Source organism: Rutilus rutilus, assembly GCF_951802725.1.
Source record: "Rutilus rutilus genome assembly, chromosome: 7".
Classification (NCBI taxonomy): domain Eukaryota; kingdom Metazoa; phylum Chordata; class Actinopteri; order Cypriniformes; family Leuciscidae; genus Rutilus; species Rutilus rutilus.
Window position 1 is genome coordinate 4,530,621 of NC_140221.1, and position 25,715 is coordinate 4,556,335.

Here is a 25,715-nt window from a genome sequence, read left to right on the forward strand (position 1 = left end):
AGTAAAAACATTCTATTTTAAATCAATGCTATTCTTTTGAACTCTCTAATCAGTCATTGAGGAAATGCATCACAGTTTCCACAGAAATATCAGGCAACGCTAATATTTTCAACATGGGTAATAATAAGAATTGCTTCTTGAACATCAAATCAGAATATTAGAACCCTTGTGAAAAAGAAGTACACTTTACCACTTTATTTGTTTATGTAAATAATATACTTCCAATGAATATACTCAAGTGTGAATTGAATGTAACGCCTTCTGACACTAAAGTGCATGTAATTTACAATTAAATGAAAATATATTATAGTTTACATGAAATGCAATTAGTTGAACTTAAGAGTGTTTTACCCACTTTAGTACAGCTTAAGTTCATCTTCATATGTAATTTCATAATTGTCTTTGAAATATGGTTAAAGTGTACTGATAAGCATTCATGGTGAACCAAAATATACTTTAATGTCATTTCTATTGAAACTTAAATGCCATGTGTTTAAATATATTTGTAATTACACATTTATGTGTAATGATATGGTTGCAATTTAGTACCAAATATCACGCTACAGTTAAAATCATAATCCAGTACTTTACATGTTAGTCAACACATAAAAATAAGTGTACTTCTTTAAAGCACCACAAAAGACTTAACTTTTAATTTTACGTTATTATAAAACTGTACTTAAGTGTGTTAATAAACATACAGTTTATACTTTACATACACTTAAGAGGACTTTTATTTAATCAATATTATATCACCTGCAACTAAGTATAGTTTTTTATTTAGTTACTTACTTTTAAGATTTAAAGTGCACTACAAGTACACATGTACAGTAATACAACTAAGCACACTTCTTTTTTCACAAGGGAATGATTTCTGAAGGATCATTTGACTGAAGACTGGAGTAATTACAATTATACTGTAAACATTCCTTCCTTGACCTTCTTTCAAAAAACATTACAAAAAAACTTTTGAGCGGTAGTGTGTATGAGTGTGTGTGTGTGTGTGTGTGTGTGTGTGTGTGTGTGTGTGTGTGTGTGTGTGTGTGTGTGTGTGTGTGTGTGTGTGTGTGTGTGTGTGTGTGTGTGTGTGTGTGTGTGTGTGTGTGTGTGTGTGTGAGTGTGTGTGTTTTATTACCTGCAGGGCTCCGAGGTTCTCAATAAGCTGGTCTGTATTGGAGACACCAAGAAGTACAGAACTAACCCCTTCACTGCGCAAACACCATGCTGAGTGAGAGATTTCACAATATCTTACTATAGATAAGCTCCTTTTTTTTTATTAAAGACATTTGAATGAACAAACCGTTTAATGACCGTCTGATGCATATCACATGTAAAAGTGGCAAGCACTTTCTCAGTCTGGCATGCTACAATATGACTGGTCGACTTCACACAACTTAGCACATATTGTGGATGATTCTTGGCCCGAATAAGCCTGAAAGTCGATCAGACCATTCGCACCATTAGTCAAAATCCTGGCTGAGCAGAGACACTCACCAATGGCGAGTTGAGCAGCCGTGCAGCCCAGCCTGTCAGCCACCAGGTGGAGCTCTTTGATTTTTGCAAGCTGTCTGCGCCCTTCTTCACTGTACACTCGCTCCTTTAGCCACTGATAACCCTAAAACACAATCAAACATCGAGACCATGCAGTACAGGGATATAATATCAATGTCATTGCATTAGATGACAAAATATCCAATCAAATGACGATGAGAAATTTTAAAGAGGGAGGAGAGGAAATCTACTGCTGACAAACTCTTCATGACTCACTTTCATTGCGGCTCTTGAACAGTCTGGAACGCCATCGCTGTATTTTCCTGTGATCAGCCCACATGCCAGAGGAGACCAGGTCATCGCTCCAACGCCTGACATGACATGTGACAGTCACAAGACATGGAGTTTGAGTTGACATCTGTCCTAATTAAACCTCAAATCCAACAATTAAAATCATGAAATTAAGTAGCTATTTTAAAAATGTTAATAATTTAAGAAGTTGGGCATCACAAAAGTTGCATTTGCGTCATAGCCTGTCCAGATCGGCCCAGTGTCGGTATCCGATAGAACGGGTGAAGGTCTCTGCGTGTTACTGTCTTTCCACGTGGCAAAGTAATTTAATTCAAGCTTTTATCTGACTCCATTTTATATCTGACTCCATTTTATCACAACCTCGAATTTAAGTTAGATTGCCAATTGGTTATTGGTCAATTATATAATAGTTAAGCAATACATTTGATTGTTCTATTTAACTCTTTACTTATATTTAACCCGTTCATATTAGAAAGCTATGTTGCTCAGAGGTCCTCACGCCTTGTTTAACACGGGTCTCACGCTCACAATCTCGCCAGCTTTGGTCACTGAACAGAGGTAATTGCTTTATACCTGAAATCGGTCGCATTCACGCTTACACAATCAAAGATACTTTGGTATAAACCCCATGGTTTTTGCATACACTTGAATTAAACGTAATGTTTACTTCAGTAGAGGTATGTCCACTACTACAGATATAAGCTGACCAACTTTACTTGTCTTATAATAGCATTGGATTGGCCATGCCGTGGTTTCCCACGTACACTTATCTAAAGTAACATTAAATTAAAACAGAGGTAAGACACACCCAGATTTGGTCAAGCAGCATTCGCTGTCCTAAACGGAAATTCACTTCTTGTCTTTGCAAAACCAAGTACACTTGAATTAGTGCCGAATATTAGTCGTCACTAATCTGACGCAAAACTTGCGGTAACATACGAATCCGTTTAATCTACTTGAGAAAACAATTTCAGAGTCAGTCGGAATAAAATCAAATGTAACAATTTATTATGTCAGGTAAATGTACCATGCAAATTTCATAATCAGTTCAAAGATAATTAATACAAAACATCAAATGCTCTGGAATAAAGAGAGAAGATGCGAACCTGGCATTATAAAATACATGATGCGGAGTGTTTTGCATACTCTCAGCATCATGGGCTAATTTGAGTTACAAATCGCCCTAAGCCTCTTGTTGCATTTCTTTATATAGACAGAAACTTCTTTCACATGGAAACATTTGCTAACAATGGGAATTTGCATTTAGAGTTTACACCTTTTGGGAGAAGAATGCCATTTGCCTGGAAGACAAACCCTCCTCTGTGCGCGAGTTATCTCTAAACTCTTAAAGCTGCAGTCGGCAAGTCTGGCAGACTGAGGGGACTTAGCCCCAAAAAAAGCATCATGCCCCTCCCCCACTACCACCCAACACCCTGCCATCGAGTTTGTGCTCATCAGTGCGTGTGCACCAGATTTTCTGTAAACGTGCCTGTCTCTTCAACATCGATCAACACCATGGACTCGGAGGTAGGCTGCCCTGGCTAATCTACCCATAGATAGCAATAACCGAGGAATTGGAAGCTTGCTAGTAGATTTTCTCTCCGCCATCACGCTTCGTACAATCCAAACACACCTGCGAACTTCAGGCGTGTGCATGTGATATTGTAACGTGCGTGAGGGGGGAGGGGGGATCTGTGGCGTGTGCACGAACTGTGATTGACAGTCAGATCTCACACAGCCCTGTGCTGATTGGATCAGAAGAACCGGGAGTGGTGGATTTTTGCAAAACAAATAACAGGCTCCAGGTGGAGGTAGAGGCGCAGGGTTTAATCTAAAACCATCTGATTTATGTTGTTCTGTCGGAGCATAGTGTCGGTTTCAGTGAATATGATCAAAAAAATCTTGCCGACTGCAGCTTTAAGAACTTTATTACCTTTTGGTTTACTTCTGTGGAGAATGAGACATTTGTACCAGTCGCACTGAGACATTTCAAATAATACCAAACATGTATAATATTGTATGATAATTATTCACATTAAACCATATAGATTTTTGGGTGAAATTTGGTGATCTCAGCATTAGAGAGAAGGAGTGGGGGAAGAGGGAAAGAAATGTATTCTGAGGTGAGACTTGCGTCTCAAATGGTGATGCTAACTTCACAAGAGAGAGTTCAAATGTTAATTTCCTTTGTTTTCTCAGAGAGTTGCCCTCTCTTCCAGTAATTCCAGTTTTTCCAGTCTTACAGTACTGTGGTATGAACTACTTCTTCAGTACATTTTGTCCTTTAGCTCAGCAATTTTCATGCTGGAACGTGGGGTTAGTCTTAGTGTCATTAAACAGCCCTTGCCGGTAGATTATGTACTAACAAAATAATTTTTTTATAGCATAAAACATTTAAAAAACAAAAAAATATTTCCTAATATCGTGGTAGATGCTTCATCGATGACTGAGCTCTTAATAGCGTGAAAAAGACTTAATAGGTTTTTCCTATCTGTTAAGTGTGTGAATATACAGTAGAGTGATCAGTCATGACTACGGCCCATGGCACGTTGCATTCTACATATAGCCTACAATCTGAGCAACTTCCATTTGGTTTAATGGCACATTTTTTGGTTCAATAACACATTTGGTATAATGAATGATTTGAAGGTAACTTTTGTGGACTGACCGATCTTGTGGTAGAGCTCTGGCAGCTGCACCTCGACTTTATCCCTCTGGAAATAGTGATACTCGGCCTGCTCGCATACTGGTGGGATTAAGTTAAACTGCCTCGCTACGGAGTATGCCTCCTAAACACACACACACACACACACACACACACACACACACACAGAAGACAAGAAAAGGTTAGACTGTCCTTTCTGTGGCCAAGATGCTATAAAACCAGTGTTGTATACAGCAGTGTTTAGGAGTAAATAAAAGAAGTGTTTATATTTTAGACCAGTCAGGAAATTGCGTACATGCGTCACTCGCCCGTGAGCGTCTCGTCATATATGTAAATAGAGAAAAGATGCTCCGGCTACTTTGATGTGTGTATGTTACGAGCGAGAAAGGTTGACATGGAGTCGCTAAATCTCCAAAATAACACCGAACAGAGGAGAGTCTGCTGGCAAACAGAGAACGCGACAGAGCTCGTAATAAAACAAGAATCAACATCGGCTTTTCGTGGATGGCAAGAACTAAGGAAACTGAAATGTGGAGATTGCGTTTGTATTACTCAACAGGTTAGTAAGGTATTTTATTGAACATATAAATTGCCATATGTATCTCTCTAACAGAGTTGATTGTAAAGCATTATCTATTGTGAAGGATCATTTCATTATGGTTGTTGTATTGTAACGCTGTGCTGGAATTTATTCTCAGTGAAGTAGCGTGTCTATTAATGGGTAAAGCTACAGTAACGTCTTCTAGTCTGCTTGAGATCCTTTCCATCTAAACTGGTTAAATCTCTTAAGCCTTTAGTGAATGTTTTATGAGCAGCAGCATAACCATATTCATCTGCAGTCACGCAGAGCCGAAGCACAACCAAAACAATGTTCTTCCACAAAATGCATGCAGTTTTGTTTTTTAACCACTAGAGGGCCAAAAGTTACACAGTGTACCTTTAATCAAATTTTATATTGTGTCACAGTAGTTCATTTATATTCATAATAGTGTAGTGTGTCCAGTAACAGTATACTTTTTTTTCAGTGAGTTGAAGTGTCACAACCAAATGTTAAATTGCTGTTAATAATCATTCTCCTACATTGTTTTTTCATATGTAGCGTTTGAAAGTCCAATGGACCCGGTAAATTGGATAGTTCAGTTTTTTAAAAAACAAAAACGTTTTGAGTTCCTGAATCTTCTTATTCATAGCGACATTTTTATGCAAATGTAGTTTCATCATGTTTATATATAAATATGTTTGTTCAAGTTGCAGATGCATGTAATATAATCGAGAAACATAGAAATAAAATTATAAATGATATTTTGCTGGATAGCCTAATATTTAAAAAGCCATTATGCCCTAGGGTCTTGGTAGCTTGTAGTGTAACAAGCTTTCTCAAAAGAGTAGCTTGACTATAGTTGAACTACTATAAATTGCGAGCTCGAGGCTTGACAAGCTACAGATTCAATGTTGCCCAACACTGGTATACACTTATTTCATTACACTGGTAAATGTGTTATATTATGAAGAACAGATGGTATGCTTATGGAATGAACTTTGGTATCCTGAGGGACGATAGGTCCTACCATGATCTCCATGGCGCTCCAGCGTGACGTGCCCCAGTACATGGCCATACCCTGGTTTATAACAAATGTCATCGCACGTACTACCTCTGAAAGAACATACACACAACAGTGCTCGTGATAAGCGATATAGCATAAATTATTAATTCATAACACATGCCATAAAAGATGTATAAGGGAAGATAGACCTTCCATGGGGCTGTTGACATCGTTGCGGTTAGCAAAGACAATATCCACGTAATCCAGCTGTAGTCTAGACAGGGAACCTCTGAGACCTGTAGATACATCACCATCACCATCACTGTCTCTCCGCTTAATTATCATCGTCATAATCGAGAGAGGTGAGATGAGCAGCACTTTACCTTCTATGATGTGTTTTCTAGACAGGCCTCTCTCTGTCTCTGCCCTGAGGATTATGAATGCAGATGTCAGAGAGGAGAAGATATGCAGTCAGAAAATTGTGTTAGCATGCTGGAACATGGAGTGCAAGAAGTTAATATTGAATGACTTACATTTTAAACTTCTTAATTGTATTCTTAATTAATCTTAATTGTACACTTACATAATTCTATATTCTATATATATATATATATATATATATATATATAGAATTAACAATTAATAAATGTAAAAAAGAATGTGAACAATTTTACAGATATTTATATATATTAGTGCTGTCAAAACGATTAATCTTTTTTTAATATAATGTGTATCTATATATATATATATATATATGTGTGTGTGTGTGTGTCATGTGTGTGTATATAATATTTGCATATACATATACTCACACATATAGGGCCCTATCTTGCACCCAGCGCACTTGACTTTGTACACCGACGCATGTATCATTCCTATTTTGCACCCGACGCACAGCGGACTTTTCCCTCCACAGACGCACGTCAGTTAACTAAGAAATACACTTGCGCTCCTGGGGGCGGTTCAGCGCAAAGTGGAGGCGTATTCCGGCGCAAACGTTCCCTCATGCTATTTTACAGGTTTAGAAAACAATTCTATAAGATTTTAGATAGATAGATAGATAGATAGATAGATAGATAGATAGATAGATAGACATTTTATTATAAAAGCATACATCTAGCTTACACATTTACCCAAATTATCATACGCCTGTTTAACCGAAGTTAATTTGGGTGTGTTTCTCCATCCCCAACGTCCCTGACGAGAACGTCGGTCTCCTCGGCTGTGAACCGCTCCTGGCGTGCACCTGGCAAATCCGCCGTTATAATAGGAATCCGCTTTAGAACAAGCGCGTCTGCTCTTAAAGGGAATGTGAGATGTCGCTCTGATTATTTCACGTTACGCCCAAACCACACCTATGAGTAATGAAGCTACTTCAGACCAACCCATTTTAGATTTGCGTTTGACACTTGCGTTTCAGATCGTTAAAATAGGGCCCATAGAGTATATATATATATAAACACAAACGTTTGTGTTTTTGTGTTTTTTTGCATTTTAGTTGCGATCGTTTTGACAGCACTAACAGATATATATATATTATATCTGCAAATATAATTGTCATTTGTAAATTACTTTTTGTTTATATGTTCATTTTGACACTATTCTGATTTATTCATGTTAATCTATATGATTGTAGAACTGATCAGATACTCACTGTCCTCCCCAGTAGATCTTAGTCGTTACTACATAACTGGACCGTCTGAAACAGATTTTTTGGGGGGGAAATGGTGGTTATTATAATGAGATCAAGCCTAATCCTGTCCTATAATTTGGTTCCATTGAATCCAGATAACACCCACATTTACTCTGAACTCAACCTGACAAAACCCAGAGCACAGGAAGAAATACAAGATATATTGAAAAACTTCTTCCATGATTAATGTCTGAGGAGAAGAATATGTACACCCAAACTGATTTGCCACAAAATTCATCCAAAATGAGAAGCATAAGAATAAACAGGTCACCTCCAGCCTTTCTTCTTAATGATGTTGCCTAGAGTGATTTCAGCCCTGCAGAAAAAGAAGGACACAAAATCTGAAAACCTATTTATATTATTATTATTATTATTATTATTTCTACACTTAAAAATATCTAAATTATTTTTTACCTGAGAACCAAAACCGCTTACATATATTACATACATATATTACAATGGTTTGTAACCATTTTAATATATATACAGGGGGACTTTAAGAATATTATTTCCATAATAAGCACTCTTTTTTTCAATATAAGTATGTATTTAAGTAAGTATTATGTGTACAGGTAAACCAATGACCTTGTGATAAGAGAGGAATGTTTTATCCAGGTTTCTTGCATTATTTATCTGAAATTAAACGGTGCCTTACAGGAGCGAGTTTGATTCAATTACAGTTCAATTTGTGAGACAAATTCACTAGATTCTTTTTAAAAACCTATAATGTCAGCACATTCCTGAAATTAGCTGATGTGAAACAGAAGTGACTGTGTGTGAGCATGTAAGTGGTGATGTAGGTCACCAGAGCCGTATGCCAGCCAGATGCCCGCTGTACGCAGGACTCTACAAGCGTGAAATGGAAAGACATGCTTCTTCATGTGTAGTGACCCTGCGTTTAAAAGTGACCTGGCTAGCTGGCTACTGACTAATAGCCATTCATTTTACAGCATTGACTATTTCAAAACTATTTCTGAAACAGATTAAAAATGTTTAAATCATTAAAAGGGGTGCTTCACAAAATGGGCTGTCAATATGCTGTTGAAAGGCACAACAAAATTGGTGCTACCTGGCTAGAGAAAACAGAAAAAAGGCGGTTGTCTTCCCTCCCTTTTGCCAAATAGGTAGGAAAACTTCAACACCCATAATGCACTGGGCTTATAAGCATTATTGGATGCTATACGCTTGACCAGAGTCAAATACCTCCTCGCTTTAGTAGGAAATAGCAAACTTTTAGTCATAATGGTGTTGACTTGTACTGATCCCTGCTGAAAGATTTCAAAGATTAAATGTTTAGCGGGAGTGAGTTAATTCCTGTCAATCCGCATCTCGGTGGACTTTTTTTTTTTTAATGGACATCAAGATTTTAGGTTAAAATTTACATAGCATACTTTAGAAGATTAGATTAGAAAAGATTCAACTTTGTCACTGTGCAGAGTAAATGCACACACACACACACACACACACACACACACACACGTGCGCACACACACATGCATATATATATGCATTTATTAAAGTATTACTGTATATCATTTTTGTTAAAATGCATTTAAGATGCAGATGAAGGTGCATTAAGCAAAGTGTATATTTGGTCAGCATTAGTTTACATTTCACAATTTGTAATCAGTCCTACAGTGTATGGATTTTTAAATATTCAATAAATAGCAGGTAATAAAAGCTGCATGCATAATAATTATAAAAGAACTAGCAGTTTGAAAATAGTTTTATATGGAGTAAAGCATGTCACACAACAGGACATGTGGACGTCCCAGAGCTGATTCATGTAATCTACACATGCTGCTCCAAATGACGATGAGCGTGATCGTATAATCCCTCCAATAATCACGAAGATCTACTAACAGCTGTTCAGTTCACACAACCTTTATTTCAAACTACGGTTATATCACATTACATCAGCACTGTCCAGTCCTCCATCCTGCAGAGTTCAGCTCCAGTCTGCTCCAACACACACGCTTAACTGGGACTGAAGCTAAAACCTGCTGGCAGGAGGCTCTCACGCTCTCTCTCTCTCTCTCTCTCTGTCTCTCACTCTCTCTCGCTCTCTCTCTCTCTCTCTGTCTCTCTCTCTCTCTCTGTCTCTCTCTCTCTCTCTCTCTCTCTGTCTCTCTCTCTCTCTCTGTCTCTCACTCTCTCTCGCTCTCTCTCTCTCTCTCCCAAGATATACCATGTTATACCAAGATATGCAGTTACATTCGCTTACTCGATCTCCAACAATAGGCTACTCTATTCCATAAGCTTCAATGACCAATATCAATGAGTACAAACATATGTTTACGTTGCTAGAGGTGTTGTGTAGTGATACATAGGGCCATTGGGTGAAGCGGTCATAGCCTACTGACGAGTCGTAATTATTTATGTTCCCTGTAAATTATTTTTGACTGCATTATAATGATTTCTTAATTCAGAATATGTTCAAGATTGCGTATAGGTGGATGTGTCCGGGGAATTTGCCTGTTAAAAGTATAACATTTAAAGCCCCTTAAATGAACGAAATGACTCCAAAAAAGATTCGTTCATTTTAATAAACGAGATCGAACAAGAGAAAACACAGCTATTGACCAATCAGAATCAAGGGCTGTAACTAACCGTATTATAAAAGAATATACTTTAGTGCAAACAAATTGTAATGTTTGGACACCTAATTGCATGCTAATTGCAATTAAATAAAAATGAATTATAGTTCAGATTTATATTCCAGGGTTATATTATTTATTTTTATTTTTATTATATGCAATTAGCTGAACTTAGAGTGCTTTTTTGACCCACTTAAGTAGGACTTAGAGTAAGTAGCCTACATATTTACATGTAATGTCATAATCATTGCTATTATATTTGAAATATGGTTAACGTGTACTGAATGTACTGACCAGCATTTATGGTTAACTAAACCTAAAATATACTTTAATGTAATTTCTATACAAACCTATAAGTCATTCACTTCAACATTTCTTATGATGGAAGTTGCAATTTAGTCCATTTGTCAATGTAAAATTGAATAGCACACTAAAGTTACAATTATAATCAAGTACATGTGAAAAACAAAAAAATTAAAGATTTAAAATGTACTTTCATGAAAGTGTACTCTACGTAAGTGGCCCTTTTTATCATTAATATTATATTATATTAAGTACAAGTAAAAAATGTATATACTTTTAAGAATTGAAGTACACTACAAGTGCAGATTCAATACAGTTAAACTCACATCTTTTTCACAAAACACATTCAGAAATGTATTGGTGGGAACAAAATCCACACCGGTGGTCCAGGACAGAACAGCAGAAAAAAGTACATGGAATCTCTTATCCAATATATTGTTGGGAATCGTACCTGCCTGAAGCATAGACTTCTGCTGTGTCGAACAGATTCACTCCGTTCTCGTAGGCTATCGTCATCAGACTCTCTGCCATCTACAGAAGAAAACATCCACACACAAACACATGCATCAACGGACAGAGATCTGGCCATTTACATAAATACTCTTGGTGCAAAAGATGCTTCAGTTACCACAGAAAAATAATAATTTCAACTCATGCAGATTATCATGCAGTCTGTTTACGTTTGCTCTCAACTTGAACGATTTCTAACTTTGCACAGACATGGTAAGCGATTGCATCGATTTGTTGATCCCCGTGCAATGCCGTTCGCTATCGTGAGTGTGATAAAAAAGTAATTTTTTCGCTTTGATTTTACACTGTGTTTGACAAGTTGAAATAATTTTCTGTGGTAATCAAATGCAAATGCTGTAAATGCAGTGTAAATTGCATTATACACAGAATATTCCTTTAAAGGTTTAAAATCTCATCATTTACTTTGCCGTTGCAAACCTGTATGACTTTCTTTCTTCAGTGGAACAGAATGTTGGTAGACAGTTTTGGTTACCATTGATTTCCATTGTATATATAAAAAAAAAAATTCTAATAAAAACAGATGTTTCCATGATATGTTCCTTTATGTTCCATTGTAGAAAAAAGTCATATAGATTTGGAATGACATGAGTCTGAGTACATAATTAAGCATGTACATTACACTGCAGAAAAACACTGGAAGTAATAGAGCTGCACGATTCTGGATAAATTGAGAGTCACAATTTTTTTGTTTATAATAGAGATCACGATTCTCCCACGATTCTGAAGAGACAAGTTAACAAATTGCTGTAGTCGATTTAAAAATATATGAAATTAATTTGAATTAACATTTTTAAAAAATCAGTTTGAATTAATGATTCAATGACAAATACATTTTTTGAGTCACTTGTCGCCACCTACTGGCGTAACGAGGTAATCGATACTATCTTTATTTGAAGGTACTTTCAAAAGGTGATTTACTCTGTTTTAATCGCTACCGTAGAATGCTTGCTGCGATCATACTAGTAAAAGCTTTAATAGACATAGCCGAATCATTGTCATTTTGGAATAAGATCACGTGGGTGTTTGAATTGCGATCTTTTTATGATTAATCGTGCAGCTCCAGAAGGTGATCGTGTGAGGTGATGTAAAATTTATCCTGAACATTACAGTTCACCTCGTCAGAGATCTGAGATCCAAATGTCACCCAGGTGCCTGTGAACAGAAAGAGAGAGAGCGAGAGAGAAGGATGAAGAAGTTGGAAGGATGTGGCCTTTTTTTAAATTAACATTATATTTTCTGCAAGTCCAGTTTTTAAAAATATACTTTTAAGATTTGAAGTGCACATTCAATACAATTAAGCACAATTCTTTTTCACAAGAGTAAATTGGGTTAAATGAAATTATTTTTAACATGGAAAAAAATAGACACTTCCGCTTTAAATAAATGACCGACTCTCTGGATACTCACCAAGACCCAAGCAAGAAACACGTAGACCCGACTTTCCAAGGTTCCTGAGAGAAAAGATGAGAAAGAAAGAGTATTTAGTACTCCAATCCTTATTATTTTTCTTCTACTCATCCATATTAAGTATAAAATACCTGATATAGTAAAAGTTATGATACGAAAGCTATTCGCTATACTGTATGGATTTGTGTCCAATAGGAAATAAGCACAATCACAGGGAATGCTCTCAGAACTTTGGCTCACATTCTGGCACTGGAGAAACACTATTGAAAGTGAATCGGAACCGAGCAGCACAACACACTTGTAGCCAATCAGCAGTAGGGGCGTGTCCACTCATGATGAGGGAGGAGACAGAGTGAGCCAATCAGCAGTAGGGGTGTGTCCACTCATGATGAGGGGGGAGACAGAGTGAGCCAATCAGCACTAGGGGGCGTGTCCACTCATGATGAGGGAGGAGACAGAGTGAGCCAATCAGCAGTAGGGGGCGTGTCCACTCATGATGAGGGAGGAGAAAGTGTGAGCTAATCAGCAGTAGGGGGTGTGTCCACTTATGATGGGGGAGAAAGAGTGAGCCAATCAGCAGTAGGGGGCGTGTCCACTCATGATGGGGGAGGAGAAAGAGTGAGCCAATCAGCAGTAGGGGGCGTGTCCACTCACGATGGGGGAGGAGAAAGAGTGAGCCAATCAGCAGTAGGGGGTGTGTCCACTCATGATGGGGAGGAGACAGAGTGAGCCAATCAGCAGTAGGAGGCGTGTCTAAAAAAATGAGGTTGCGTTATTTCTGCTCCATACGTGAGTAACATTGGGTTTGCTGTTACACAGAACCAATATATGCTGTTGTTGTAATGTTAGCTATATTAAGAGGACAGCTTTGAGTGTCATTGTTTGTCTGGAGATGCTGTGCTGCCGGCAACTTACAACTAACTCTTGCTTGAATGTACTCTTGTGCACTGTATGTCAATTTTTTGTTCTTCCTTGATGTCCGTTTATCATTATGATAAAGATATATCTGCTCTTGCATTGCATGTTTGTGCATTTTGGGGGCGGAGCGATGAAAGGAAGGGTGTTTGTTTGGGTTGATCTTAATTATCAACAGTGTTTCTCATAAATCGACTACTGGACCTTTAGTGTTTTCTCTAGCATAACTAAGAAAAAAACTGGAAAAACGGGATGGTTGAACATTCTGAGAATATTCATGTTTTCATAACTTAATGGGAATGTTAGCAAAACATATAACACAAATAATTTTATAGCAGTAATAGTAAAGTTACTGTTGTAAACTGGGATAAAAATGCAATATAATTACTATATGTTCAGATGTGTATGTTTGTATGTCTCTGCTTTTGAGTTGTATTATTCACTAAATTAGTTTCCAAAACCTTTAATTTACACATTGTTTGGAAACAACACTGAGCAGTATATAAAATAACTTTTAATATTCTTTTTAATGCGATTATTCGAAAACATCACTGACAGATTAATTGGATATATGAACAATTTGTTACTTGCAGCCCTATATACATTTATATAGATATCAACTTTTCATCTTAACACCAGATTGCATATTTTGGCTAACGGATATGGAGCTGTGTTCAAAACCATTGTGAATAAAAAAGATGGGAACGTTTGTAAATGTAGAGTCGAAAGCTAGAGTAGCACCCTCGGCTGCTTTAATTACAGATGGATGAACACCAGTTGAAGATCAGCGATGTGTCACCCGTGCCTGCTTTTCATCTGAGCTGCTGCTCACTTGCGTGTCCAATAGAAACGGAGAGATAGAAAGAGACAGATTGTCAGTGTGTTTAGATCCAGGCGGCTGAACCACGCTTTCTCTTCTCTGCATCTATTTTTGTTTGCCCGGCTAGTCTATTTATAGAAATGTTGCAACTGTGCATTTGTTTGTGTCCAGTGTGTGTGTGTGGAATGGACTATTCATTATATTGATACTGACATATTACTAGCCAAGACTGTGAGAAATGACTAAATTAATAGCATGAATCATTAATTTGATCTAAAAAGGTAGCGAGAAAAGGCACATCTATTCATCACATGAGAGGAATGGGTGAGAGAGAAAACTGCAAAGCTCTTTCTCGCTGACACAAATATTTTCACTTTCTCTGTCATCCTTCATTTTTATCTTTCTCCATCCTTTCCTCTTTTCCACAGCGCTGCATTAGAGTGCTGAATCACACACACACACACACACACACATCGTTATGCATGTATATGACGAGAAGCCGCAGGGAAGAAAATGTGAAGATCATGCGCTGAATATTCACTGTCGATGCTGCATGTTTACATCCACATATACACACACACACACACACACATACACACACGTTGGGTTTTCATGTTTTATGGGGACTCTCCATAGACGTAATGATACTGTACAAACTGTATATTCTCTCCCCTTACACTAACTCTACCCCTAAACCTACCCATCACACAAAACTTTCTGCATTTTTACATTTTCAGAAAACATAATTTAGTATTACTATTATTTATGAGCTGTTTTCCTCATGGGGACCAAAAAATGCCCCCACAAGGACAAGGATTTCAGATATTGCCATTTTTGTGGGATTTTGTCCCCATAAGGGTTTACCAGGCCACACACACACACACTTGTAGCATAAATTTGAGTATTGAGAGGCAACCTAGTTCCTTGTTTGTTTCCATGGTTTCATTCTGAGTGACACACCTGTTCCCCGTTCTGTGGGATTATCTTCCCTTGAGTATTTAAAGGATTAGTTCACTTTAAAAACATTTTTTGCTGATAATTTACTCACCCCGATGTCATCCAAGATATTCATGTCTTTCTTTCTTCAGTCGAAAAGAAATTAAGGTTTTTGAAGAAAACATTCCAGGATTTTTCTACACAGAATGGACTTCAATGGCAACCAACGATTCCAATGTTCAAAGAACGTTCAAATGTCCGTCTCAGCGCAGCTTCAAAGTCTCGACACAATCCCAGTCGAGAAATAAGGGTCTTATCTAGCGAAACGATCGGCCATTTTCAAAAAAAAAAAAAAAATATATATATACTTTTTAACCGCAAATGCTTGTCATGTACCATCTCTGAGATGCGCCACATATTACGTCATCAAGTTGGAAAGGTCACGCGTCACGTCATCTATCCAAGTTATTTGTCTGTATACTCCGGTTCAAAAAGGTAGGGAAGGGCGAAAAACTCTCATTTTCTCCTCCAACTTCAAAATCGTCCGATATCTTTATTTTTATTTATTATTATTATTATTATTATTTTTTTTTTTTTTGTGACCTTTCCAACGTGATGACGTAATATGTGGCGCATCTCAGAGATGGTACAAGATGGGCATTTGTGGTTAAAAAGTGTGTATATATATATATATATAATTTTATTTTTTTATTTTTTTAAATGACCGATCGTTTCGCTAGATAAGACCCTTATTTCTCGACTGGGATTGTGTCGAGACTTTGAAGCTGCATTGAGAAGGACATTTGAACCTTCTTTGAACATTGGAATCATTGGTTGCCATTGAAGTCCATTCTGTGTAGAAAAATCCTGGAATGTTTTCCTCAAAAACCTTAATTTCTTTTCGACTGAAGAAAGAAAGACATGGATATCTTGGATGACATCGGGGTGAGTAAATTATCAGCAAAAATTTGTTTTAAAGTGAACTAATCCTTTAAGCCCTGAGTTTTCCAGTGTTAATGTTTAGTTGGAAGCGTAGTGTGCTCTTGCATTTTCTGTTTAAGAAAGATATTGTTCGTTTGTCATTTTTCTTCACTCCTCAATCCTGTGGATTTACTACAGCCAACCGTGACAATTTTATTTAAAGCAACAAAAAAAATTGTTAAATGGTTTGTATGGTATAGATTTAGTTAACTATAATAACCCTGCTGTATGCCTGAGGCTTTCAAGCTTCAAAAAGGACACAAAAGCACTGCTTGTATTATTAATAATCCATGTTTACACTGTGTTCCACATTTTCTGAAGCCATGATAGCTGAATATATGTGTGAAAAACAGACTGAAACTTAACTTCCAGAGGGTTGAGAAATGTTTCGAGTCTAGTGAAGTAGATCAACTGACTGAAAAGAGCTCAGGATAGAATGGCATAAATGTCCGAACGCCCATTCATTGTAAAGATATGGAAAAGAGTGACTATACACTACCATTCAAATGTTTGGGGTCAGTAAGATTTGACAAGAATTAAAAAAAATAATTAATTACTTTTATTCAGCAAAGGATGCATTTAACTGAATTGATTGACATTTATAATGTCACGAAAGATTTCTTTTTCAAATAAATGCTGTTCTTTGGAAAGAGTCCTGAATAAAATGTACCAATTTCCACAAAAATATGTAGCAGCACAACTGTTTTCAGACTGATAATAATAATCAGAAATGTTTCTTGAGCATCAAATCATCATATTAGAATGATGACATGTGACACTGAAGCCTGGAGTAATGATGCTGAAAATTCAGCTTTGATCACAGGAATAAATTACATTGTAACATATATTTACATAGAAAACATTTATTTTTAAATTGTAATAATATTTCACAATATTACTGTTTTTACTGTGTTTTTTTTTTGGATCAAATAAAATGTGCATATAAGAGACTTCTTTCAAAAACATCTTTCCAACCCCAAACCTCTGAAAGGTAGTATTTAATGAACAAATCTTAATTTCTGGGCGAACTTATCGTTTAAGTGGTTTTCATTTTAGGCACCAGCCAACAGGAGGTCATTTTAGGTTTTACTAATAATATTGGCAAAACCCAACCACCAGATACATATTGCAACACAAATGTGACCCTGGACCACAAAACCAGTCACATGGGTCAATTTGTCTTAAATTGAGATCTATACATTATATCAAGGCTGAATAAATGAGCTTTCCATTGATGTGTGGTTTGTTAGGATAGGACAATATTTGGCCGAGATATGACTATTTGAAAATCTGGAATCTGAGGGTGCAAAAAAATCGAAACATTGAGAAAATCTCTTTTAAAGTTGTGCATTTATGTTCACGACTGTGCTGCATTCACTCACAAAAATAAATGTTTTATATATTTACGTTTGGAAATTTACAAAATATCTTCATGGAACATGATCTTTACTTAATATCCTAATGATTTTTGGCATAAAAGAAAAATCGATAATTTTGACCCATACGATGTATTGTTGGCTATTGCCACAAATATACCCGTGCGACATGTGACTGGTTTTGTGATCCAGGGTCACAAATGTTCACATGCTGGCTTTTGCACTGTGCCCAAGACAAGTGATAGCTCTTCAGTTGCGACAAAACAACAGTACATTTTGTTAATCACTTGGTTTCTGTTTCTGCAGCATCATACTATGCATCATGCAGCAAATAGGTTTCTATTAAACCACTTTCTGATTGCTTCTGACAAATGACTTGTCGCCAGGTCATCATCAGTGAAGGCTTTTTATTGTCTTTATTTGTTAGGTAAAGATATTTGCTAAAGACTTTTAGAAATCATACACCTTCTATGTTGCTTTCTTTTCTCACTTTCTTATGAACACAAGCTTTTTGTGTGAAAGAAAGAGCTTAATGATGCTGAGATCTTGGCTGATTCTCTTTTTCCTACCACAAGCCTGCCTATAAATCATCCTGTTCACACACAAACACATGCTGTAACACTGGCCTCCGCAACAACCATGCTGTTCTATTTACTGATGTGTTTACACAGCCACTATGGTGTGTGTATAGACATGTACACAGTTGTAGTTTGTGAAGTCCAGTAAGAATCCATGTAACTGTGTGCTTTTGCACCCTTATGTTATTGCTGTAACTTATTTAATTAGTGGGGATTTCTAAGACCTCTAAAACTTTGCTAAAAAACCTGTTACACACAATCTATTGCAAGCAGTAAGAACTTTTATATTTTTAGTAATATTCCAAGATGAACGCTCAGAGCCGGCCCGAGGCATTTTTATTTTTTTACATAATAATTAACTTAAACAAGTGACATGAATGAATTAATGACTAATTCAAGACAAGAAAATTGTGATTTCATGATCAATATACCTGCCTACAACTGCTGCTGTGTCTGCCAGTGTTTGAGTCATGCGCATAACCTCGCGTGCATAGACAATTCGTGCGCAAAGTCACGGTAATGTTAAGCCATGTCACAAAAAATGTATTTGATCAATGATTGATGATTGACATTTAAATCAATGATTTATCCTTTAAATTAATAATATTCAGAACAGAACAAGAATAAAAAATAACTGTAAACAAGCCAAAACGAAATAATTTAAAGCAAAAGTGAAAGTAAGCGGCGTTGGGCTCACGTATCTCTCTCATTAGAATCAAAATGTTTCAACATTCGCGATGTATTTGGATGGTAAACTATTCTTTATTATAGCCTTTGTACTTCACTCACGTTCCAATATCGACGTAAAAAAATCATCCTCTTCACACGCGCAAAAAAGTGCTTGGAAACATCGCAGTGGAGCGGAGCTTACCATGAATGCTACAAATTGTACTACTGACTATTTAAACAGAGCAGCGTAATTTTTATATGTTAGGTTGACTATTTTATTATTATATTTTATTACGGCTATAATGAACAGGCTGCGATGTCAAGATTACAATGCTGGAATATGTTGTGTGTGTGTGTGTGTCAGTGTGTGTGTGTGAGGCGCGGGCGCGATCGAACAGTGGAAACATAAATACATACTCCGTCATGTTCATATACAAGACATCATTCAAACTGCAAAGTGTTGCAAAACGTATTTAATGTGTTTTGTGACAGTTTGTTTTCAGAAGTTTCAAAGAGTTAGTAAAAGAGTAAAGAAAAAGTTAAAACTTTTTATTTAAATAGGCCTATCTATTTTTTATTAAGTATTTATTTTGTATTAATACATAACCTCATTGTATTTGTGTCAATAATCGTCAAACAGGTGACTCCGCGTGGTGGGAGGGGGCCCCCAAATCAAATTCTGCTTAGGGCCCCCAAAAGGCTCGGGCCGGCACTGTGAACGCTTACTGGAATAAAGCAACTTAGGTTAACTTTATAAAAAAAATTTTTTTTAAAAAAAGGTCAATCTAGACAAATCGGACTATCAGAAATGTGAGTATCAATTATGACACATCAGACGTTTATTTGTTCATCTCCAAATCATTGTATTGCATGTTTTTTTCCCCACAAAGCACTACAGTGCTTTGACCATAAAATTAAGCATTTAAATATTATCTTACTAAGACATATTATTGGAACATATAGAGTCACTACTGTTATTTATATGCATTTTATGTTAGTAGTCTGCTATACATCTATAAAGATCTCATTGATTTATATTACTTGCAATCAAAATTTCATCTTATTTTTTGTCCATAAAAATAACAGCAACTGCACCAAATTGCTTATTTTTTGCTTGGTTTTGGCTTCTGAATAATATCAAGGTGTATTTTCTTCCTCAAGTATGAGCTCAGCATTCTCCATATATCAGACTATATGAGCCATAAAAGCCTGATGTATCAAATAAAAAAAAATATAAAATGCAAACTTTTTTTTGTCTAAATGTTCAAAACACTTTTCAAAAAATGTAAACATCTCACTCAAATTGTTGTGCCGATAATATAATTTGCAATGACATTACACATTTATTTCCACGTGTAGTCTAAGACTTTTGGACCCCACTGAATATGATCACATCATACATCAGCGGAGACATCAGGCAGATTCATAAAAATCAGAAATGCAGAGCACACAACACCATCCAGAGTCAGACACACTCCTCTCAGAATACTGCAGTGCACCACAACAGGGTAGAGAGAGAGAGAGAGAGAGAGAGAGAGAGAGAGAGAGAGAGAGAGAGAGAGAGAGAGAGAGAAATGTGAAAATGAGAGTGAAGGCAGATAAAGTGGAAATGAAATAATGACAAGCACAGGCAACATTGAGAAAATAGATATTGGGAGAGAACAAAGAGTGAAAAACAATGATATGAAAGAGGAAACGATTTTGAAGGAATGTGGTGAATAGTGAGAGAAAACAGAATGAACAGAAGTGGTGGGAGAGAGCAGCGCACATTTCTCCACAGAGTGTCTGTCTGCAAGCCGTAAAAAGGCCCATTCTGATTAATGTACTTTATAACGAGTTAGCATAGGCAATTATTGCACATGCTGAGAAGAGAGGGGGAGGGGGAGGGGGAGGGGGACGGGGACGGGGACGGGGACGGGGACGGGGGGGGGGGGGGGGGCGAGTGAGTGAGCAGAAGAGAGAGTTATGTGCAGAATGGCATATTTCTGCATACTACATATGTATATAGTGTGCAAAAGAGAATATTGCATAATGTAATATGCTCAGCTTCATCTTCTATTTCCGGTGTGATGAATGAACCGAATACTTTATTACTTGATTGGACTGCCAAAAGTTACGATGAACCAACAAAACTGGAATAATGGAAAACACTGTATTTATTTCTGAAATGAAAACTGGATGCCACTTACCGAATGAAAGATGTGACAAAGTAAGGTCACACATCATCATTGCAAATTATTACTGTTTGAAAATTTGGTCTCAAGTGTCTTTAACTATGTGCTGGCATTTAAATTAATAATTTGATACAATGTACTTATTGTGTTCATATATGTTTTTACATTTGCACTTATATTTTAGAAAAATCCCTGGATTTAATTACAGCTGTAATTAATTTCTGTAATTAAGTCTATAATTACACTGTTGACCTTAACTTACACATTAACCCACCCGTAAACTTAATCTAATGTCAGTATTGACACCAGTCTTTAAAATAATTAAACCTCAGTAAATTAATAAAAGTTAAACATACATCCCTGGTGATGGACAGGGATGGCAGGAGGAGCCAGGGTTGGGCTTTGGCAGAAGGTCTGGGAGGAACCCAGGGACCAACTGATGGAGCTGGAGGCGATGGAGACCCAGGTGGAGCCTGTAGGCCGACGCACCAGGGTGGAGCCACTGGCGGGAGGAGAACCAAGGCGGGAGGAGTGAGTAGCCGAGGCGCACCTGGAGACCGGGAAGTTTGTGGTGGAGTCAGTGATGACTGACAGAGACTGAGCCGGATGGACGAGGAAGTCCGGATGAGTCCTAGGGCAGACGGACCATGGTGGAGCCGACGGGCTGACAGGCTGAGGTGGAGACATGGGCCTGGAGGCCCGAGTTGAAGCCGGGGAATCCGTAACACCGTGCCGAGCTGTTGATCGGGAGGCCCGAGGCAGAGCCGGAGAGTTGTGTAGATCTAGCGGCAGGGCAGAGGAGCTAGACAGCGTAGGTGGCAGATCCAGGAAACTGGACAGAACCAGGTGGGGCTGGGAGCAGGGAGTCTGGCAGGAACATCGGAGCAGGAGGGTCTCCAGAAAGAAAGCCAGATGGGACTGGCTTCTGGCTACAGTATGGACTGGGCAGCATGAGCTATCTCCGAGACTGACATGGCGGCCAGCACTGACTCCGGGACGGACACGGTGGCTGCCTCTGGCTCCGAAGTGGGAGTACTAGTAGGCTCTTGCACTCGGTCCGTGGCAGGCACAGGCTCTGGCTCTGGTTCTGTGTATTGAGCGTGGGGCTAACGGGCTTTACTTAAGCCGGGTGCACACTGTGCGATTTATAATAGTCGTTTATGATTGTTGCTTCTCAGACTGTACGAAAATGATCATCGCTGTAAGACATGTCACACTGTAAGATCTCAGTTGTCATAAATGTCAGATTGTACGGCAGTTAAAAACACGTTAAAAACGGACACGCAAGAAGACTCGTCTGGAGTTTTACATCATCAATCAATGACATGTTCGGTGACCTGCATTACACGCAGGTGACTACAAAGAAGTCTCTAACATTAATTTTGGTCAAAATCGCACAGTGTGTAGCCGGCTTTACTCTCCCTCGTAGACCCTGAAGGGGGACCCACAAATCCGCAGCACCCACTCTACATTAACAGGCGAACGTCCCTTGAAGACCTTCCACAGGTAGGCGTGCCTTTTGACAGCTCGTTGAAGCTAGTCAGGTGAAACACACAGAGGGAGTGGTCAGGATAGTGTGTAAGGCACACCAGGTCGAGAAAATCACTCATGTGATCCTCAAGGGAGCGCTCCCCCTGATCCAGAAGGAGGAGGCGCAAAGCTGGTATATCCATAGTCCTTTTAAATCTTTATTTGAGGTTGGTTCTTTTGTCAGGTGTAGTGGTAAGAACTCACGACAAAGAAGATTAAAGTAGACCGTATTTGTTAAAATATTAAACACTCAGGAGAACATAGGAATCCACACAGGAGAAACGCCAGGGCTTAATTTGAGCCGGAACACGCCGGAACATGTTCCGTCACCTCCGACATTGGATCCGGAACCTTTTTTATTGGATCCGGCACCTCTTGTGTCACTATGGAAAATTAATTGCCTAAATGAAAAAAATAAAATCACTGTTTGTGCATGTCCTGAAATTAAAATGAGCATTGCCCTGATGTACACACAGCGTTTAGTTTTTTTTTAGTCAGAGAGAGAAGCTACGTAGGTAGTGTAATAATTTTTTTTTTTTTGTTACCCCCAACCCCCGTTTTAAGTCGCCGAATCCACCCCCCCTCTGCGCTCCAGGACCTCCCACTTTACAAATTAAGCACTGAGAAACGCTAACCACACAAATCATAAACGAGAACTGACAAGGGACTAAACTGAACAGGGAGTATAAATACAAGGTAAATATAACGAGAGACAGGTGCAAATCATAAGTAACCATGGAGGACATAATCAGTAACCAATGAAACCGAAAGGACGAGGAAACAAAACAGAATATCAAAATAAGAGTAACCATGACAACAATAAGCAGTACTAAAACGGCATATCTTTTTTGTGGGGATTCAGCAGAAGCAATAAAAGTCAATTTGGAACGACATGAAGGTGGGTAAATGATGACAGAATTTTCATTTCTGTGCGAACAATCCTTTAAATAATATTGTTTATCATTTAAAAAGACAAATAGCGAAGGTATTCCAAACTGTCTCTCATCTCACAAAAATGTTCAAACTCAGTTAACTGTAGACAGTTTTTGCAAAAATTACGTGTTTCCATTAAGCGTATTTTCAATTCGCAATTTCAATTTGCGCAATTTGAAGGGTAATGGAAACGCGGCTTGTGACTGTAGCTGCAGAAAAAACGAACCAGCATCGAAAGAAGTAGTACTTATGTAACATGTCTGATCAATCCATGTTCCATAATGCATTTTAAGAAAAGGTCCATTCCCTGGAACAAAATTTTTATCTAGGCATCTTATAGCAACATGAGTTTCTCCACAGTCGACAGCATAAAGCAGCTATTCGCTTGGCTAACTTTAAGGTCACAGTGCTGTTGCTGGGGGAGTGATAACTGCAATACTGTGATGCAATGTCTAAAGCTACAGCAGACATAACGGAGGAATATATTTAATGATATAGGACAGGAATGAGACTGGAAGATATTCCATGACACACTAAAAAAAAATTCGGATGCAGTTAAATATGAGTCACCATATGCCTGTGAGAAGAATGTGATAAAACAGATGTTTCATTTAAAGGGGTGGTTGATTATGATTTCACTTTTCTAACTTTAGTTAGTGTGTAATGTTGCTGTTTGAGCATAAACAACATCTGTAAAGTTACGACGCTCAAAGTTCAAAGCAAAGGGAGATCTTTTCTTTTAAAGAAATTCCTTTTTAAGGACTACAACAAACGGCTAGAAGGGACTACACGACATTCCTCCCGGGTTAGTGACATCACCAACCCTAGAATTTACATAAACCCCGCCCCCGGGAACGCGATTTATAGATTATCAAGACAGAATTTGCTAATCAATGACTAGAAGATAACTACTCATAAGCTACATAAATTCATCAACTAACCATTCAGAAATGTCCTGTTGTTTCTACATGTTGCCACTTCTTGAGTCTCTCCATCATTGACTCCGTTGACATCATCTGACGCCGGTTTGAACATAAAAGGCTAAAAGTTTTTGAAATTTTCAGTGCATGTCTGTGTGAGGTAAAAGGACACAAGCTCTTGTAACTCCGCCCTCTGTGCCGGGAGCAGCAGCTCATTTGCATTTAAAGGAACAGACACAAAACGGTGCGTTTTTGCTCACCCTCAAAAAGTGACAATTTTAACATGTTATATAAAAATATCTGTGGGGTATTTTGAGCTTAAACTTCACATACACACTCGGGGGACATCAAAGACTTATTTTACATCTTGTGAAAAGGGCATTATACCACCGCTTTAAATGACTGTTAACACCCAGGAGCTCGAACAAAAGCTCGAGTTGGAGTATTGGTCTTGTGGTGCACTCTGGAGGTTTTGGTCCTGGGGTTCTGGTCTTGGTCTGGGTCTCAGGGGGTCTGATTTTGACTCCATCTCTTGTACAGACACACACATTCAGGGAAATAAACAAATCAAATTCACTCTGTTCTGATACCTCCTCACTCTTATGAAAGAGAAGTGTGCTTAATTGTACTGTACTCGTTCACTAGTGTAGGCCTACTTCAAATCTTAAGTATGTTATTAAAAAAAATCTGTAGGCTACTTGCAGATAATATATTAATGAAACTGCACTTTCTAATAATGTCAAATTAAAAGTTTTTCTTTAAAATCATGTTTTAATAATATTTTGTCATGCTTAAAATAACTACACATATTTTGATGCATTGACTACTAAAGCACATGTAAAATACCTGATTATTACTTAAACTATAGTGTGTTAATCAACATTACAGTTGACGTGAATTTATTTTAAATTTTGAAATTGCAACTTCATCATTACAAATGTGTAATTACATATATTTAAATGAATTACATACAAATTTCAGTATAAATTACATTAGAGTATATTTTAGGTAACCATACATGCTTGTCAGTACATTCGGCAGTGCATTTTAACCATATTTCAAAGACCATAATAGTCATAGTGAAATTACCTGCAAGTCTTACTTAAGTGGGTCAAAAAAAATGTTTTATTCTGTCATCATTTATTCACCCTCATGTCTTTCCAAACCCTTAAGACTTTTGATAATTTTCGAATCACAACTAAATATGTTTTTAATTAAATTTGAGAGATTTCTGTCCCTCCACTGAAAGTCTATTTCTTTGAGACTTTAAAAAGCTCATAAAAAAGGCTGTAAGAGTCTTCTGAAGAGTCACAATCGATGCACATGATGAACAGATTTAA

At 37.6% G+C, this 25,715-nt stretch overlaps 1 protein-coding gene across 3 annotated transcripts in view; it reads right to left on the reverse strand.

The window, feature by feature from the left end:
• Positions 1-25,715, reverse strand: part of LOC311293433 (voltage-gated potassium channel subunit beta-3) — a 53,582-nt gene that overhangs the window by 5,840 nt on the left and 22,027 nt on the right. For all 3 annotated transcript variants that reach the window (XR_014627931.1, XM_084413726.1, XM_084413727.1), the window contains 12 exons: positions 12,544-12,587; positions 12,251-12,288; positions 11,057-11,136; positions 7,977-8,021; positions 7,667-7,711; positions 6,396-6,439; positions 6,222-6,308; positions 6,037-6,122; positions 4,472-4,592; positions 1,768-1,862; positions 1,495-1,615; positions 1,136-1,224 (listed from right to left, as the gene is read on the reverse strand). Coding sequence is in view for 2 of the 3 variants with exons in the window: in XM_084413726.1 (XP_084269852.1) it covers positions 1,136-1,224; positions 1,495-1,615; positions 1,768-1,862; positions 4,472-4,592; positions 6,037-6,122; positions 6,222-6,308; positions 6,396-6,439; positions 7,667-7,711; positions 7,977-8,021; positions 11,057-11,136; positions 12,251-12,288; positions 12,544-12,587 (895 nt within the window). In the remaining variant the exon portion in view is untranslated. The remainder of the gene's footprint in view (positions 1-1,135; positions 1,225-1,494; positions 1,616-1,767; positions 1,863-4,471; positions 4,593-6,036; positions 6,123-6,221; positions 6,309-6,395; positions 6,440-7,666; positions 7,712-7,976; positions 8,022-11,056; positions 11,137-12,250; positions 12,289-12,543; positions 12,588-25,715) is intronic.